Source organism: Platalea leucorodia (assembly GCF_965183815.1).
Source record: "Platalea leucorodia genome assembly, chromosome: 7".
In the NCBI taxonomy this organism is placed as follows: domain Eukaryota; kingdom Metazoa; phylum Chordata; class Aves; order Pelecaniformes; family Threskiornithidae; genus Platalea; species Platalea leucorodia.
In genome coordinates this window covers 12,677,038-12,693,082 of record NC_138829.1, presented here as the reverse complement: position 1 = coordinate 12,693,082, position 16,045 = coordinate 12,677,038, and the positions used below count along the sequence as shown (strand labels likewise).

The following is a 16,045-nucleotide window of genomic DNA, read 5'->3' as shown; positions in this document are numbered from 1 at the left end:
TCTATGTACAAATGATAAATCAGAGAACTGAAAACCTTTACACATTCCTAAACTGCAAGCTCCGAATGAAGCTTTTCCCACCCACGGTTGCGCACAAGAAGCAAATCCATAGGTAGCAAAGTTTCACCAGTGTGGATGCTTATGGAGTTGCACCTTTCTTTCCTTTCTTCCTAATCTCCTTTTCTCTTTCAACTGCAGCAAAGTGCCAGGTCCTGAGCTTGTGATGGGGTTGCCCCTGTCCAGCCACAGATGTTCAGCAGTGGCAATTGTGCCTTGGGCAATCTCTAAAGCTAGACTACTTTCGTCAACTGCTTTCCTTTCTCACTCATGACACTTCTCTTAACCTCCTTGTCTCTCAGACTCTTGTTCTCAGCATCACATCTCATTTCTTGTGTGCTGGTTACAATCTCTTGAATTGCCTCTTCAGTGTCATCATTATCTGTTTGTTTTTTTTTTAATGCTTGCTGCTGAAACTCTAGTTTAGGCTTTGCTTACTTCCCTGGTCTGAAATAATCTGAATTTCTTCATTAATGAGAAGTCCAAGTTACTTTCAGTTCAGCACTGATTTTTCTGTTTTTTCAGATACTGTTCTGCCAAGGCACTAGACTCTGCCATCTTTGAAGAGTAGACAAGAAACAGCCAGACATTAATTCAAATTATGGACCAGAATTTATATTTCCCTTTCAGTTACTGTAGAAACTGTTTTGTTTGGGTTTTGTTTTGTTGGGGTGGGTCTTTTTTTTTGTGATTTTGAATAAGACCCAATAATCGGATCTACGTACTGAGTTATGAGGATGGTTTCCTTGGTCTCTCTCTATGTTTGATGGAGATACCCAGAGGCTTTCCCCTGGGGCAAGGGGGCAATGAAGTGGGGATTCTTCACTCAACACCTCTACCCTTGCTCAACTGGTGCTGGTAAAGACACAAAATGGTATTAGTGATAAGTCACGGTGATTTTGTCTTTTGTTTCTAGAAATAACAGTAGGCATCAGAAATGAAAGAAATTTCCTTGTCTGTTTAGGCTCCATGGAGAATTCTAAACCAAAAGTACAGATGCAGAAATGATCTACAAGAAAACATGTTTAATTACAAGTACTTGTTTTGGGCTTAGCAAGGGAAGGTAAGAGGTCACAAAAAACCGTGTACAAGAAGGTTTGCGTATTTGGGATGTGAGGCATTTGACTCCCTTTGTGGTATCGGTGGACATACTTTTATAGTTGAGAAGTGAACTGGGCCTTGTTTCTTCATTCTGCTTCTTAAAGTTGAATTATAACTGTAGCAGTTGAGGCAACTGTAGAGCAGTGGAATAGGTTTATATTTCAAGTGTCAGTTAACATGGTGGGAGAATTGAAGTATGCCTTTCTCTTGTAAATAGCCAGGCGTTTCTCTTCTGTAAACAGGTGTTGTATCCTCCAGCTGTGCTTTCTCCTTCATGTGCTGAGGTTTTTTAAGACCACTTACACTTATTTGACTACAAACTAAGCAAGGAAATTATTGAAAACGAGTTTTAAAATTTAACCTGGGGTTTTCTTCCTCTGTTGCTCTGCTAATGCTTTGCATGCTGACCTAGAAGAATCATAGTCCAAGCTAATAGGTACTGTAAGTCAGTCTTCAGCTGCATTAATTATTTTCTCAGCTGCCTGTCACTTGTGCTTAGTCCTGGTGAATTAATCAAGTGGCCACGTTACGTAGGCCTTTCTCCTCTGTCAATTAGACTTGTATCGCCTGCTCTCTTCATGGGGGGATGTACGATGCAAAGGCTGGAAAGTGTTTAATAAGTAAAAACCTGTTGTGTTGTTCTAAAACAGACTTGAAGCAGCACGTCTGACACTTTGCTATTGCATGAGATAGGAAAAGTTGGCAGTGGAGCTGTGTAGACTCCAGACACTCTGTGTAGGACACTTGTGGTTGTATGCTTTTTACAGTAGCATCCGAGTAGTATCATGCAAGGTACTGTACCAGTGCGTCTTCTCCACCACACCCCTTGCTGCTTCCTCTAATGATACAACTTCAATATTGAAGACATTTTTCAGAGGGAGAGAGAAGGGTATGGAAGTTTGCAAGCTCTGTTCTTATCTGTTCCTAGAGTGATGCCTGTAATTAAGTAACACTTTGCTTTCTGGATTAGGTTTTAATTCTTGACCTTCTAGAGCCTTTGAAAAATGTAGAATATTTTTACAGATTTGCTATGCTTATGCTTAATATACTTAGGCAGTTATGTATGTATTATGCTCATGTAATGTATGGGCACGTGTCTGTTCTTAGTGCTTTCTGTTTTTACAGTCTCTCAGGGATGCTGTATTTCTTTTATTTAAATGGGAAGAGAGGTCTTCATTTCTCAGAAGTTTTCTCATTTTCCTTCACAGAAACTATCTTAGAGCATGGACACCAGTAAGAAGACAGAACCCCCTTTATCTGTAGAAATGGTACAACAAAGGGCCAATCCTGATCGCAGTCCTTCAGCATCGATTTATGTTCCAGAGCAAGGTGGCTACAAAGAGAAATTTGTAAATGCCGTGGAAGATAAGTATAAATGTGAAAAATGTCACCTCATCTTATGCAATCCTAAACAGACTGAATGTGGACACAGATTCTGTGAGACCTGCATGAATGCCTTGCTAAGGTATGTTTTTGTTGTTGTTGTTGTGATAGAACATGTTGACACTTTTAAATCTTGTGAACTGCTGAAAATAGTGTGAATACCATTGTAGTTTTAGGAATACATTAAGCTAGTGGCCAGGCTCGCAGCAGCCTTCCACTTGTTGCTTGCTTGATTATTTGTTACCCATATGCTGGTGCAAACATTTGTGTTCCACTCTAGGTCAGGATGAGGCAACTAAGCTTTCCATCAGCATTGTTGAAACAGTGGTTGAAGTGGTTTAATCCCATGTAGTGATGTGTTGGGTAACAGTTTCATTGCCTGTGGAGCCTAGACTAGTTTGGTGTAGAATACACTTAGTGAATTGTGGCTGTGTGAGGAAGTGAGCCTGCAGAGGCTCCTTAGAGTGCTGGTGCCTAACCTAGCTATGGCCCCAGCCTTGCAGTTGAGTGGTGGGACCCTTGGATGACTGCTTGTGGAGCTTCCTTTCCCTGTAACCCTTCTAACTGTATGTCCTGGGGCCAGTATGTTTTGTGGATTCCTGTAACCCTTCTAACTGTATGTCCTGGGGCCAGTATGTTTTGTGGATTCCAGAAGGGTCAGGAAGGCTGGCTTCTCTATTACTGAGATATTTGGGCCAGAGTGCAAACTGGGTAAGTAAATGTTTTAGGCAAAATGAATGCTGAGATGCAATCTTTCCCAGCATAGGTAAGAATAAAAGGGTGATCATTCAAGGAGTATTTAGCTTTTAAGAAGTATCTGTGCATCAGTAGAAGCGTATTTCTTCGCCTCTCAACTTCGATGTATTGCTACTGCATGTATTCAGCAGTGTGATTTCCAAACTTGGTCTAATGTTTGGAGAGCATTCTGCAAGCTTTAATCTCCTGGGATAAATAAGGAGTCAATACTTCCATTTACTACTAGGAAAGCAGAGGTACAGAAGAGATTGAGCTCACTGGATGTTGCACACTGGACTACTAACAGAGAGGATTTGACTTTGGAAGGTCTTGGTGATCTCCTGTTTACTTTTTGTGACCATCTTGACTCTAGGTATTAGTTTGTATTTCACTTGGAAATACTGTAATCTCAGGTAGATATAAATCAAGACTACATGCAGCATGGCAAAAGAGGTTGGAGGATATTATATTACTCTGTCTCATGATAAAGTAGTAACCTCTGTACAGGGCAAATACAAGGGTCCGTAGCTCACTAATCCACTCCTGTTAAGTTTTGTGCTACAGCATGTCAAATTTAAAACAACAAAAATACCCCCCAACTATTTTCTTTCAATACACATTTTCAGGTGAGGTGTAGTTTGTATTTAAGAAATGCAGTTATTTCTTTCTGAATACATATTTTTGGAAGACTCTTACATGGTTAATAACAGTGACTGCAGAAAAGCAAACACCTGCCATGCTTGGATGTGTGCAGATGGACAGAGAAGATCCTTAACAATCTAAGGAGTAACAATTCTGGCATTGCTGGGATCTGGGCAGTTTTCCTTCCCTGCTGTGAGACATGCACATGTACTTATTACAGTGCAGCTAGAATATGTGTAATTTTACCTTCCTGACTTTCCAACCAGTCTGTTATTGAAAAGGACACATGGGTAAGACCATCCACCACACTGCTCTTTCGTTCGAGTTATTTCACTATGTTTAAGTGCTTGTTGCAAACATCCTTTATTAAAATTAAATTTACAGCTTTTTTTGAGAAATAAAAAGTGTGCCATAAAACTGGAAGCAAAATAACGCTGTTTCTGTATTTGGCTCAAAAATTTTTCATTCAGTGTTGATACACTGCTGCACACACACACACTGATTATATGCTAGCAGCTTCTGTTCCAGGGTTATTTGAGGACAAAGAACTGGGAGTCTGTGGATAATGCAGTAAAGATGTCTGCTCAGTATGCAGCAGTAGTTTAAAAGAGCAAGTGGGATGCTTGAGTGAATTCAGTAAGAGCAAGGAAAGCATGACATTGTATTAAACACTATATGCCCTCAAGTAGATAGGCTCTCAAGTAGATTAGTTTCCCCCCCTTTTTTTTTTTCAATGTAAGAAAAATATTACAGATATTGAAGCTGCAAGGTAGTTAAGATGCTCAGAAATATGATGAGACACAGAATGGTCAGTTCAAGGAGCAGAAGCCAGTGAGATGATTTAAAATAACCATACTGATTCTATAACAGAATTGAACTTATTCAGCCTTTTGCATCGATTTGCACTGCTGCTAACAGCCACAACTTACGTAGCCTGTCAGTGAGTTGCTTTATGAAAGAATTTACCTAGCTTTTAGCTAGTCCTTTTCATCCATAGATCTCTGTGCTTTACAAGGGAGACCAGTATGACTATCCTCGTTTTACATTGGGAAAAGAAGTTAAAAAGGAATGAAAGGATTTACACTACAACACCTAGCAGGTCAGAGCCAGAAAGAGCTGTAGGAACCCGTGTTTCCTACACTCCAGTTCATTTTCTGTTCACAGACTCCTCTGCTCCTCAACCTACCTGTTGTCTAAGAGATCGCTAGTTTGGTAATTAGATTAGTAAAACAGCTACAGGGCAATAGTTCAGATAAAGAAGGCAACAAGGATCTATAACAGTTGCTAAAACCAGAACAGACTCGAAGGAGATGAATGTAATACTTTTTTTACCCTAAAAGGATGTATAATTGACTGTCAGAGAAAGTAAAGTTTAATTAGGTGTTTGAAAAAGGGCTGGATAATTGAAGAGACGGTATTTTGCCTGTTTGCACAGATAGACTGAGAAGCGACGAAAATCGTGGATCAAGCACAAACTGTAAAACAGGGAATGAATTTTGCCACCTTGAAAACCTCTGTGCAGTTGGCTGGAGGCATTGTGGTGGTCTTATTTCCTTGGGAATGCCAGATACTGTCCACTGAAAACTCAGTGTTCAAATTTTTTGAAATAACATCATGTTATCTCATTATAATGAACTATATCGACTTTTAGTGATTTAAAAATATACTGAATAATCATAACTAAGTAAAGTGCCTCATAAGTGGATGTTTTTTGTACTACAAAAATTCAGGTGGGTTAAAACAGTTTTTCTGTTTTCTTTTCTCTCCAGTTCTTCTAGTCCAAAATGTACAGCGTGTCAAGAAAGCATAGTAAAAGATAAGGTATTGTTAAAATTGTTTCTTATTCAAGAGTATTGAATTGTGTGGTGTACATAAGATGTGTTATTGCTTTGTGGTAACTATTTCGTAAGCCTAATAAGCTACCTGAGGAAGATCGTCTTGTTATAAAACCTAATCCATGTATTTTATATAGGAGGACAGCTCATTTTTACTGTTAACCGCATAGTAGAAAACAACATGTCGGCTTCATTCCTGATGGTCCAGCCAGGTGTCACATCTCGTTTTCATAGTTGGGAGCTGCAGCAACACGTTGCAGTTGTCCTCCCGTCAACCAGGAGGATGCTAAGAAATGTTGCATCTCCTGTAGATGCAGAGATGTGGCAGATTTAGGCCAATCTTACTCCTGATTTGGCTTCAGACCAGCATCTACTGTTCCACTATTCTGTTTTTACAGTCTGTTGTTCTGTGAACCACACTGGAACCAGAACAGTGGGGAGTTACAGTAACTGCAATAGAATCAGATTCTTTTTACATGGATAAGTTATTTCACTGATACCCTCTTCACAGCAAAACTTTGTGTTGCCTTTGAAAGGCTGAGGGTAGAGAAAATTCTTTTTGACTTAGTACGTGGTTTATGCAGTTTTTACGTTAGAGTTTTCTAAAGTGTTCAGTAAATTAACAATTAGTGTTACTAGTCTTTCCTGCCTAAATGAATACTTGTAATAGTAACCATTTTCAAGAAGAGGTTAGTGGGTACATTAATCTCTCCTTGTCTTAACTCAAAATAGTTCTCTGAACAGAGCTTAGCGTAGTTCAGTTTTGACACGGATGGGCTCTCCGGGAGCTCAGACCAATAATCATGATGCCTACTTTATTTGTTGTTTGACTGTCTAGCTTCCAATATACATAAATATGTACATTTGTTATGAAACTTCAAATATCTCTAAAACAGGAGGAGGACAAGAAGGGCAGTGTATATTAAATACACGTTAAACTAACTGTGCAAGTCAGTGATGTTCATGAAACTGGAAACCTCTCTCTTCCCATAGAATGCTGATGTCCAAAATCACTGAAGAGCTTTTAGACAGTCTTGGAAAATCTGTTTAGAAATTATCTTCTTACCTTAACTTCAGTCAGCAAAAGTGCCCCTAGTAACCCTGTGAATTACTTTGTAAAAAATACTACTGTGCTGGCAAATTGATTACTCAAATGAGAGTTGTTGATTCATTAAACTTCACGTATGCAGCTGAAAAGTAAACGGAAATCAGTGACCTGTGTCAGATGAGATTGGATGAGAATAGTTGCAGTGTTTCCTTCTTCACTGATACTGGGGTTAGATTCATGGTCACCGTGGACAGATGTGATTATAATTCTTTGTTGTTGTTGTTAAATGTTAGCATGCAGAACCGTTCCATAATTACGGTATCCCTGCAGTGTGCACAGTATCACAGAACACCGTTTGTCAGAGAAGTAGTCGTAGGTTGGGCTTGGTTCTTTGGTATCTCCTAATGGGCATGAAAGCAATTGCAAAATAACTAGAAGTTTTTATCCCTTTGTTTTGGACTTCAAAACAGTAGTAATGATCTTCAGTCCTCATCCTCAGTTCCTGCCCTTAGCAGTGGGGCTTCTTGAGAGTGCAGTTATGTTGTCTTTTTATCTTTTATGGGGTATCACCCATAAAAGATGAAAAATCCAAACCCTGAGCTCTCTAACTTCTTGCAGTTCTATTATAGACAAAAATGCTGGAAAGGCTTATCAACATTAAAATGGAGAGATGGTTAAAGCCTGTTTATCTGTGAAATAACAAACCTCCTCCAGTCTAAGACCTTAGAAAATGTCTTTAATTATGTGTTACCCCTGAAGCGCAAGTAGCTGTTCCAACTAACCAGTCTAGTCATTGTGGGACTGCCTTCCATGAAATCCTTCCTCTCTGAACCACTGTGCTTTGACTCTTTTTCATCTTACGGTATTGTGCCTAATACAGCAGCTTCCCAAACAACGTAGAGAATTCTAGCTTATGCAGGCCTATTATTGGTAAGCAAATAGCAAAAAATTTAGTCCTTTCTTGTGCCTTTCACTTTATTGTCTTTATAGTAAAAGTGAAACAGTAGCAGGGCATCTGTCCAAATACTCTCTTTCGCTGGGCTGCTTCATAGTGGAGGAATCTCAGTGATGTGCCCGTTCAGGAAAAATTGAATGGTAGGATTTTATTTCTGGCACATAAAGCTAGGAATAAATGACATTGCCGTAGCCAAATTGCATGGCCTCTACTTTATTTGAACTTGTTTATTCTTGAGTGGTTTTAAATTTCTAAAATGAAGTGATTTTTGATATTTCAGGTATTTAAAGATAATTGTTGCAGGAGAGAACTACTTGCCCTTCAAATATACTGTAGAAATGAAAACAAGGGCTGTAAAGAACAACTATCTTTGGGTCAGTTACTGGTAAGTAATCTAACATAGTCATAAGCTTCCTTTTGACTTAAAGAATGAGAAGAAATCTTGCAAATTAAAACCCCAGTCCATTTCTTGACTTGCTCACACTAGTGGTTAATCTGATTTATAAATGTCAGAATAGAGTTAAACTGTTCTGAAACTTAGCTTTTTGTTGAGCTATAAGCAATTGTAGTCAAAAATCATGTGATCGTGTGACATTAAAGCTCAGAAATGTAAATGTATGAAGCAAATGAGAACTGGAGGGAGAACTAAAACCGGAAAAAATCTAAATGCGTACTTTACAAATGTGAGAAATTTGAATTCTTTTTTGGTGTGTTTTTCTTTTTATTTACCAGTCTTAATCCTCTCATGTAAGTGGTGGCTTATGTGTGGAGTTAAACCTTTGGCTTCTCCAGACTAGTACAAAATAACTTGTAGCTTTGTTTCATGAAGGCATAACATAGCAGTAATCAAGTAATTTAACAGTCGGAAGGGATGGCTACACAGCAGTCTGCAGCGAGATGTGTAGGTACTTAAACTTGCTTTGAATGAGCAAGCTCAGGTACTTAAACAACTTAAAGCAGCATCTATGTTTACGTGGAATAATATACCTTGAAAAAGAATGCTTACCTTTTGTTTAAATAGCCTGTGTGGAATTTGGGACTGTGGTAGAATGCTTTTAGTATAAAAGTAGCTTGTGTACATCTATGATACAGTGAAATCTGCTGTCTAGGTAAATGGAGTGTAAAGTCAGAAATGTATTCCTGAGTAGATTTGTTAGTGTTTGCTCTTGCACAGTATAGTGCACAAAATAACTTTGCTTACTTTGGTTCTGAGTTATTTAATGTGGGATGTCTCAAAGGATAGAAGACATGCACAAAACTTAAGTTGACTTGACAATTTTTGATCTTTCAGATGCATTTGAAAACCGATTGTCAGTTTGAAGAACTCTCATGTCCTCATGCCGATTGCAAAGAAAAAATACTGAGAAAAGATTTGCCAGACCATGTAGAGAAGACCTGTAAATACCGGGAGACAACCTGTAAATACTGTAAAAGCCAAGTCCCAATGATTATTTTGCAGGTACAGTATTTTCTTGTGTATATAGAACAAGATTCCATATGTTAATGTGGAATAATAACTCTTCATGTGCTTCTGTGTAGCTGCCAGTAGAGCCCTGGCCTCTCAGCCAGAATTAATAAATCAAAAAAGAAAACAGGCTGACTTTCAAAACACATTTTTTTGCTGCAAAAAACACCAGCTACTGCACTAACTGGGAAACATTTTATTTTTTCTCATGTTCAGATACTACATTTTAAAAAAATTCAGACCCACTGCATAATATTGATACTACAGTAATTTGGGCTATGCTTTTTTATTTTGCTTAAATTGATATAGTAAATGCAACTGCAATCATAACAATTAAAGCATAGCAATTGACCAGAGAAACAGTATCTTTCTATATAATCCTTCTTGGGTACTGTGTGATCTTTTATGAGAGGAAAGGAGGAAACAATGTAAAAACAAATTGTGCCTTGGCATAACCATCAATGGTACACGACAGGCCTAGGCAGAGTTACTGCTGTTGTTGGCACACGAGTAGCTTGGCTGATAAGCAGCGTGTTGTGAGTTACAAGTATGGAGCAGAGATTGAGAAAGTCGTACTTCCTTTACACATAGACTTGTAACTTGCCTGTGTTTGCGTTATTTTGCATTGAACTGTATTACACTGAATCTCTCTTGCTGTAATTTTAACATTTTTTAAAAAGAAGCTGTTTCCATAGTTTCCATAGTTTGACAGTCTCGGATTTCAGACCTTCTTAGTGTAGTAAGAGTGATGTGAGACTTCACCTGACAAACAGTACACAAGAACACAAATGAAAATGAAGATCTCAATCATGAGAAGCATTCTTTGCTGAGAGAAGTAGTTACAAAAAGGCATAGGTGGAATCTCACCAAGTTCTGATTTAGATATGGCTTTCAGTTATTTAAGTGTATACTTTCAAGTGCTGGTACTTTAATAATTGTGCATTACCTAGCATGAGGTGTCTGCGATGTGAAAATACCTAGCATAAGGTGGCTGTGATGTGAAAATACACAGAGAAAATTAAGTTTACACTGTGTTCATTCTTGTACATTCTGATACAGAGGTGAAACTGTATTTAGTTAGATTATGGATGCTGTTCTCATGGAGTTTTTTTTAGTCTGGGAAATGATGTGAGGCAATAAGTGACGTTAAAAAATGTGTCGTGTCTTAACAGACAAAATGAGTGAGTATTAAATATGTCTCATCGTACAAACTGAATTTCCGTATCTAAGCAACATGCTCACAGGTTCCTTGTAGGCAGTTTCTTTTTATGGGAGCAATGTAGTTAAATTTTTGAGAGTCTGAACTCATCCTTACGTTTTGAGGAACACAGAACTCCGTTTTAGTTTAAGAGCTCTCTCTTTTATCAGATGTTGATGGATTTGACATTTACGAAATCTTTGAACTAGCAGTAGCTTTCAAGATATTCAGAAGCTGAGACAAGTTTTAGGTCTATCAGATTTTTAATTCACAGTGAAACCTATTTTAGACGTACGTGTTGGAAACATGAATGGCATATTACTCTGAAGTACAGAAAAGAGTGTTTGTAAATAAAGTAATTGTTCTCCAAAATCTTAAGTGGTGGAATTCTGAGTTCCTTTAAGAGGTAATAGAATTGGCTTATCCAGAGAGCCAAAGAGGTTGGTTAAAATGTAGTTTTATGTTGAGATGAATTAGAAGATTAGCAATTGGCTGCTATTTTTAAAAGTTCAGTGATTATAGAAATGCAGATGGTTTTATTTGTTGTGGCCTGATAAAATGTTACCTCATTGTGCTTTGGTAATGAGAATCAGAAGCTTAATGAGACTGTACGTTTGAATGAAAGGCTCCTTTTGACTTCTCATTTGAGTTTTGTCACCCGGCGCTTGAGTTCATCTCTAGCTTCTGTAGCCTAAAATTTTCTCTAATGCAATAATGACTGAAGCAGGCCTCAGTGACTTGAACTGAAAATGGAGATAGAGGGAGCGTACCGAGAAAAAAGGTATGCAAATGGAAACAAAAATAATTTTACCGGAGTACGTATGGTTCATGTCTTCATAGAATCCCATGACCCGTGGGGTAGGAAATCCCCGTTGTTGGAGGCAGACTCTAGTTAACAATGTTAGTACACATTTTTTTAGATTGCATTTGTCTTGCCTGCATTGTCGCTAGGTGAGTTAATTTCTTAATTTCTTTTCTTTTGTTTAAACCATCTAAAAAGTTGGGGGGGTTTTGTCACAAAGCTACCTTTTCCATCCTGTAACTCCTGGCAGATAAAGATGGTGCATTGTTAAAACAGAAATTAGTAGCCTGAAATGCTTCTGAATTGTATTTTTCTGTGGATAATCCACAAAGCTACTTGGAAGTGCTTCTCCTATAAAATTGATACTTGGGCAGCAGTAGTATGATACAGATGTGGAAGGACAGCATTGCTTAGTGCCTAGGCTCTTCAATAGCACCCTGGCCACAAAAAGGCTGTCCCAGGCAGACCCTACCAAGGCAATCTGGACTCTACTCAGTTGTCTGAAATACCACTGGGCTGACTGGGACAGCCACTGGGGAAGACATGAGACATTGTCATCTTGTTCCCTTATCACTGCTCTGGAACCAGAGGTGTTCACAGTGTGGCACTGGGGAGCCACATTAATATCCTGCCTTCTCCTCATCTGTGCCAGGTGCCCTGCATGTGGCATCACCCATGTTTTATGATGCATCTGGCTTTTGGTTTTGTGCACTCAACTGTGAATTTAGCTGGTTGGTAGGAAGAGGATTCTGCCACTGGAATGGGATTAGGGTGGTATATCCTGAAGTCATTGGAAAGGCTCCCCTTGGTTTCACTGGGTGGGCCCTGGGATACGGAGTGAGGAGGCGAACTGGAGAAAGGGCTGAGGAGAAGTTACATGTTGCCTTTTTATCTTGAGCCGAGAGTCAATGTCATAGCCTTTGCCAGACTGGGTAGGTTAGAGAAGAGAGCGAGTTAAAAATAGGGAGTGAACGTTAGAAGGGAGTATTATTTTTCTAGTTTTGTAGTTGATAAACCATTAAAGAAGTCTGTAGGGCAGCGGGCTCCCAGAGCTGCGCAGTAGTGTGTGATGTCTCTCTTCAGCCCGATCACAGATGTGTTCAGGATGAGGGGGGGCCCAGGTCCAGTTCTGGAGTCTGAGCAGAAGTGGCCCTATGAGCCGTTGCTTATCAGAAGAGTACCACAGTCACCCTGATAGAGGTTACCCTGGGGAGAGATGATGTCAGTCTGTTAGCATTGCTCCTGGCTGGGTACCCATGTCCCGGTGGGGAGGGACTGAAGCTAGCTCCTCGCCCCCATGTCTTGGGAGGCTGTCCCAGCTCTCTGGCAAGGAGCATCTTAGGCTTCCTTGCTTTCTGTCGCTGTGACTGTCTACATGTGCTACACCAAGTGAACTAGTGCGAGTAGGAAGGATGGCAGGATAGACTTGCTTCAGAACAGCCTACCTGATGATGTGTTTTTAAAAGTGAGGAGGTATACATTTTCAAATATTTGCAGGTTTGTGACAGAGTTCTGAACCAACGCCTTTCACATCTCAGAGTTTGGGTCTCCTTTACATCTTGGTTTTGTTTCAAAAAATAGACATCATTACTGGGTGAAAAAGGCATGCTATTTGTTCTTCCTTTTCTAACGGGCTTATAAATCTAGACCTTTGTTTCCTTTGCTTTTCTTAAGTACCAGAAATGAAACAGTTTGTTTCAAGTTGAATGGGACATGTCACTTGACATGAAATGAAATTTCTTTTTTTCCAGATTTTTCATTTTGTTGAGAAAAACTGAGAAGAAATGTAAATTCAATTAGCTTGAGCCTGATTTTCTTCCCTGCCTGTGATGATATGGTTTGACAGCTATACTGAAGTATCTGTCATCATCTAGGTTCAGATCAAAATGCCTGCCCAGCATCATGATAAAATTTCACCATCTCCTTGAACTTTGGGTGTATAACACTGAGACTTAGTATCAGATGTTTGGGAATCAAAATGAGAAAAGAATTGGAAGGGGAATATCTGTACATGGGAAAGAGATTCTTGGAGAGTGGTCAGTGTACATGTCTGAAGAGCTTTTCCATGCACTGTATACCCTTACTAAAAAGGACATCTGCAGTGGTTCTGCTCGCTCTTAAAGATGCCCGTTTTTGTGAGGAATTCTTGGAGAAGAAAACTTGACTTTTATTATTGTTTCATTGCTCTAAGTGAAAACAATAAAATGAGAAGCAAATAGGTTTACTCTGCGTGGGAAAACACAAGAAAACCCTTATTTTTGCTTCGGAATATCAACACATCTATTGAAAGCATAAACTGATGTTTGAGCAATTGCAGTCCTGTAACTGCACAATTGGGATAAACATTGAAAAAAGTCTGGTGTGGTTGTTTTTGTGTTTTTTTTTTTTTTTTTTTTTAAATTATTGTAGGATGCTTTTCTTTGCAGGTAAGTCCTCTCTCTAATTTCAAAGTAAGAGTGATTTGTGGTTTATTTGCTTTTTCCTCTGTAGAAACATGAAGATACAGACTGCCCGTGTGTCATGGTTTCATGTCCTCATAAATGTAGTGTTAAAACACTCATGAGGAGCGAGGTAAGAAGTCATGCTCAGTGTTGTGCTGAAAAATTAAATAATTTTTTTAGTAAGATCTCGCAAGAATTTTGCCAGAAGCCATTTCCTTATTAAAATGTGAGATCTAAAGAAAAGCTTTTTCTACCACACAGTTAAGTGTGATAACACTCAAATATTTTTAATGATTTCTTAAAAAACTATTTAAAAAGAAATAATTTCTTAGTTTTGTGTCATGATTACACTTGGCTTACCCAAGATTAGCGCATGTCTTTCCTGCTTTCATTTTTACTAGCTTTCCCCCTGCCCTTCCCCCATTTGAAGCATTTGTTGAGCACACTAGAGCAGCATCTTGGGGTAGTTAGCTTATATTAAAATAAAAAGAGAATTAAAATTTAGTGCACATTGACAAGAGTTAGTAAAGACTAGAAAAATCATATATATGTGTAGAATCATTCCAAAAAACTTAAATTATGATTAAATCTGTTAAATTTGGGAAAAAATAATAATTGACACTTAAAGAATTAGTGTAAGATACAGGGTAATATGAGTACAACATTCCAACAGCCAGGTGCAACAATGCATAAAAGTTTCTCTTAATGTGTAAAAGCTTGCAGTAATATGTAGATTAGTTTAAAAAAATAAAACCTGTGTTGTTTGAACAGATCCATGTTTTTGTACATAAATGGATATAAGTAGCATCTATCAAAGTCGATGTGTGCTATTTTTTCCTAAAAATAGAACTTGCTCACCAAGGATGGGGAAGAGCTTATTTAAGTCGTCAGCACTCTGTAAGCCTCACTTAAGGAAAGTTAAGTTTCTGATCTGAGGATAAGCTTTTCTCTTTTCACTGATACTTACTTCCTGAGTTGGATTCGTATTATTTTTCAGTTACACTTGTAAATTATTAATCGTGTCATAGTGCACAAGGTACATAAGGCACCTGCCAAATACAGGGGCAGTCTTTCCCCCCAGGATAATAAACTATAAAATATATGATAGATACTGTACCTATTAACAGAAATAGAGCTGATAAGAAAGAAAATATGTATACTGAGCCAATTCTATCAGTGCTTACTTCTGAGTTTAGATCCTGGTTCTGGAACACTTGGGCATATTCTCAAATCTTGACTTCAGCAGTTACTTTGAGGAGAAGTATATCTGAGTGCTAATAACAGTTGACCCGTTAAAGCCTGGGTCATTACACACATAGTTCTGAAACCATTGGTAGAATCAGAACTTTAAACAGTCATCTTGCCCTGCATCATCTGTTGCTGTATGTTGCTTAATTTTTTTCTGATACTGTGAAAATGTATATATTACTTAGCTGCATGGTTAGGGACAATGACTCTGATGCAGAAAATGGGAAAATGCCTGCCTAACAGTTTGAGAAAATTCTGTAGTGTACAACATGTGAATATCTTATTGTAGAATAAAAGGCAATTTTTCATGTTTAATTCATAACTCTTTGGCAGACTTCTGGTTTTGAGAAGTTGAAAATGTGGCATTCTTGTAAAGCCTGTTATACCACATGTCTCTTTCTTATTTGGTCTTTTTTTTTTCTGAACCACGTGTCTTGAAACTATACTGTGAATTTCTACAGATAGTGTTTAGAACATAATAGGTGTATATCAGAGATGAGTGACCGATTGCATCTCGGTATCAGATTTTAAAGACTGTCCTGCCTGTTCCAGAGCTACCTGTTCAAAGCAGAATTGGTTCACCACTTCTTTCCATGGAGGTGGATGAGCTGAGTCGTGTGGGAATTTCAAATGAGATTTTGAAACCCCAAGGAGTGATGCCAGCTGAGGAGCTAGACTCTAGCTCCTGTCTGCTTTGTGGGAAATACAAACTGCAGATCCTGTTTTTGAAGAGAGAGTGTGTGTTGCACTGTCCCTTCCAAAAATGGCTCTTTGCTCCAACTTTTAGGCAGTTTGCATCCAGCTGCTGCCCTCTGTGCTGCAATGGCTGCCGTCTGTATATATGTATACGCTTCTGTGAATTGGTTTATTTTTAAAAGAAAAAAAAAAGTGGTCTGTGCTCACAGTAGTCCAAGATATTGGAATAAATCTCAATCTGTGAAAAATGCAGGCATTTTACTAATCAGTTTTAATCCTGTGTACTGCATTTTTTAAAGTTACTTAACTGTAGCTATTCTAAAACTCTTTGTCCGTTTCATGCAGTACTTGTTTAGTCTTTTTTGTGTAATTTAACTGTTAAATTTAGGCATGGAGAATTGCATGTTATGTTTTGAAAAATTGGTTCCTCATGAAATTA

At 38.4% G+C, this 16,045-nt stretch overlaps 1 protein-coding gene across 3 annotated transcripts in view; it reads left to right on the top strand.

Annotated features, from left to right (window-relative positions):
- Positions 1 to 16,045, top strand: part of TRAF3 (TNF receptor associated factor 3) — a 65,393-nt gene that overhangs the window by 35,145 nt on the left and 14,203 nt on the right. For all 3 annotated transcript variants that reach the window (XM_082316863.1, XM_082316862.1, XM_082316864.1), the window contains 5 exons: positions 2,367 to 2,623; positions 5,688 to 5,739; positions 8,037 to 8,141; positions 9,048 to 9,215; positions 13,712 to 13,792. In XM_082316863.1, coding sequence (XP_082172989.1) covers positions 2,382 to 2,623; positions 5,688 to 5,739; positions 8,037 to 8,141; positions 9,048 to 9,215; positions 13,712 to 13,792 — 648 coding nt within the window. In that variant the 5' untranslated portion in view covers positions 2,367 to 2,381. The remainder of the gene's footprint in view (positions 1 to 2,366; positions 2,624 to 5,687; positions 5,740 to 8,036; positions 8,142 to 9,047; positions 9,216 to 13,711; positions 13,793 to 16,045) is intronic.